Source organism: Sphaeroforma arctica, assembly GCF_001186125.1.
Source record: "Sphaeroforma arctica JP610 unplaced genomic scaffold supercont1.3947, whole genome shotgun sequence".
NCBI lineage: Eukaryota > Ichthyosporea > Ichthyophonida > Sphaeroforma > Sphaeroforma arctica.
In genome coordinates this window covers 1-2,876 of record NW_014036611.1, presented here as the reverse complement: position 1 = coordinate 2,876, position 2,876 = coordinate 1, and the positions used below count along the sequence as shown (strand labels likewise).

At 45.1% G+C, this 2,876-nt stretch overlaps 1 protein-coding gene across 1 annotated transcript; it reads right to left on the bottom strand.

Annotated features, from left to right (window-relative positions):
- Positions 1-1,856: 1,856 nt before the first annotated feature.
- On the bottom strand, positions 1,857-2,205 carry SARC_13946 (hypothetical protein; the record flags this gene model as incomplete). The annotated part of the gene is made up of 1 exon (XM_014291923.1): positions 1,857-2,205. A coding segment is annotated over one exon (349 nt), but the record flags the coding sequence as incomplete, so codon positions are not given.
- Positions 2,206-2,876: the final 671 nt, after the last annotated feature.

Sequence of the window (2,876 nt, the reverse complement as noted above, 5' to 3'; positions counted from 1 at the left end):
AAATGCAAATGTAGACTTAGGTCAGATTAATGCTGAAGCAGGCTCCATCAACAGACAGTAGCCATCGTCCAATGCACAGAATCTACTATAGCCCCCTGTTTTGCACAGTTACAGTCCATAGATAGTCACTGCCAACAATTCAAGTGCATATGCACCGACAGCGAACCCTCGCTTCGTGCAACAACGTCACTATCAGAAGTGATATGAATCGTAACGTCTGCAGTTCTAAGCGTAAACGAGTTGACACGCGCATCCCATATTGCACATACCTATACCTCCCGCACTAACACATAACATGCGCAATAAGCATGTACACAGCACTGCAACGCAAATCCGCATGCATGTCATGTCATGTCATTTCATGTCGTGCCATGTCTACCATATCCTTACGAAATGAAGCTTAGCCACGGGCCCTACCCCACACGGCAACCGTGTCCATTCGCCACACATACGCAGCCTACCTCTGTAGGGTTTGTTGAGTTTGTGGGGTCACATATTTTTTTAATACATACCTGGTAGTGGTGCTGCGTTCTCGTGTGGAGTTGCTGCGTTGCCGCGTAGTGGCTTTTGTGATGGTCAGGAGTGCCTTGTTGGACTGTCGCCTGTGTGCTTTGGGTGTGCGTGTGGTGTCGTCCGATGACCCTGGTTCTGATTTAGGACTGCTGTGCTTCATCCTGTCCACGGGCGTGGGCACGCGAAACCCAATGTGCCGTGGCTTGCTGGGTTCCGTTGTGTTGAGGAATGTCTCTATGTCCAGCTGATGGTCGTTGGGGACAGGTGCATAGTTTGAGGTTTGAGGTGTGGGTCCTGTGGGTCCTATCGTTGGCGTACGTGGTGCATGCGGCGTGTATCGTTTGCATGAACGTATGGAGGTTGCAATACTGGGAGTGGTGTGTTTTAGGGTTTTAGGGTTTATAGGTTGGGTGTAGTATTCGTGCGTCGGGTGGGCAGTGTACGTTCTCTGTGCACCCCTCTAAGGGTGCAAGTGCAATAGCTGATGAAAAGTTACTCCTACACGACCTGATAGGCCTGTTTTATATGCCTATGTTTGGGTTGGTGTGTTAGCAGGTATAACTCACACACTAACTACGATCATTCAATGACAACAAGTACACGGTTAAGTAAACGGTCAAGTACACGGACAGGCACACTGGAAAATAGAGAGAATTGCTGACAGCGATGAGAAAATCCTTCAACCCACGCGCACTAGATACACTCCCAACCACTCACCTCTGCAGCCCCGGTCGAATCGTCCGAATCGGATCTGAAGGAGCCAGAGCCATTGCAGACGACGCAAGATTTGAATCAAACAAAGGGCGTATTAGTACACAGGGACTGATTGGTAGGTGCAGTATGAGAGGTGTCTACCTCAACGACATATGGGGCACATGGACATAAAACAGTACATCCATGCACACATACACATATAGGCCGTGGGTGGATACTCCTCCAGAAATAGCTGCATATCGCCCAAGGATATAAATTTAAACAATGTTTCGAATGCTCAGACTATATGTCGGACTATCGTTTTAAGAGTATATAAATACTTATACAAGTTAATCTACACGTATAGTCGCAAATGCACATGAATGTGCACCTCTCTTGCTTCAAGCCCTGTACTTGATTCACCTTGGAGCAACATTTGCGTCTTCAGTATTCCATGCATGCACGTAATAGAGTAGTATATATATCTATAGATATATTGATGGAATCGATGAAAACTGTGCGCGGATTCCCCGTACAAACAAAACATAAATGGCCATTGTATGCACACATGCTTCAAACATACTGCAACAGCACATCCATTCAAACACCACACGTCCATGCAGAACTCCACAACGCCACAGCACACAGACGGGTAGAGCACCTGATGGACTCTGCGCACAGGTTGGTGCTTGGCTTGGCATTACAGTCGCTGTAGTTGGAGATGCGACCACTGACCTCCGTCAAATGTGAAATGTTGTCCAGGTCATTGCGCGCAGAGAAAGCCGTTTCGTTGCTGAACGCAGAAATGTTATCGTAGTCATCGAACCCCACTGCCCCCTGCACAATGCCATGCGGATATTCGTACTCAAACGGCAAAGGGTCGGGCATTCCCAGGCTGTCGAGATATTGTGTCATAATGATCCCATCCTCACGGTCGTTGTCATGGTTACCGGTACCGCCATCCTCTGAATTTTCCCGGGGGTTGTGCTCGTGTTCCATAGTGTTCAGTGTCGTCTACTATTTTGTGGGGTTTAGAATTTAGGGTTTAGAGGTTTGCGTCTATAGTATTTGAGGCTTAATTCAATGTCAGATCTTATGTCGGACTGAATGTTGCTCGACTGTTATTGCATACAAACTATTACTTGGCTCTGTGAGAACTGTTATCTGCGCGTCCAACTAGATATTAATTCGGATCAGTATGGACGCAGAGATGCATTTATGTTGGTACACAGGTCTTCAATTTGAAAAGCTTGAGTTGCAGCTAACAATCATTCTGCGGTTGCATGCAGAGTATGATGTAGAGTATGAACAATGTGTGTGGAAATGTACATGTCCATGCGCAAGCTCGTACGTAGAATGTGTAAATGCATTTTTGTGAACATGTAATATCATTACCTATAATAAAAATAAATCACTCTTCAACTCGTCACAAAATCAGAAATAGGTTACCAAACAACAACAAACCTAACAACAAATATTTATAATATACACCGCCGATTCTTCACACATAGATAGAATCTGCGACTGCCAATGTGTATACATGACTTCTGACAACACACTTGAATAAAAGACCTTCAAGAATACAAATATATATATATATATATATAAACATACACCCGTCCATACATACATAAATACACACATATATACATACAAGCATACATACGCTA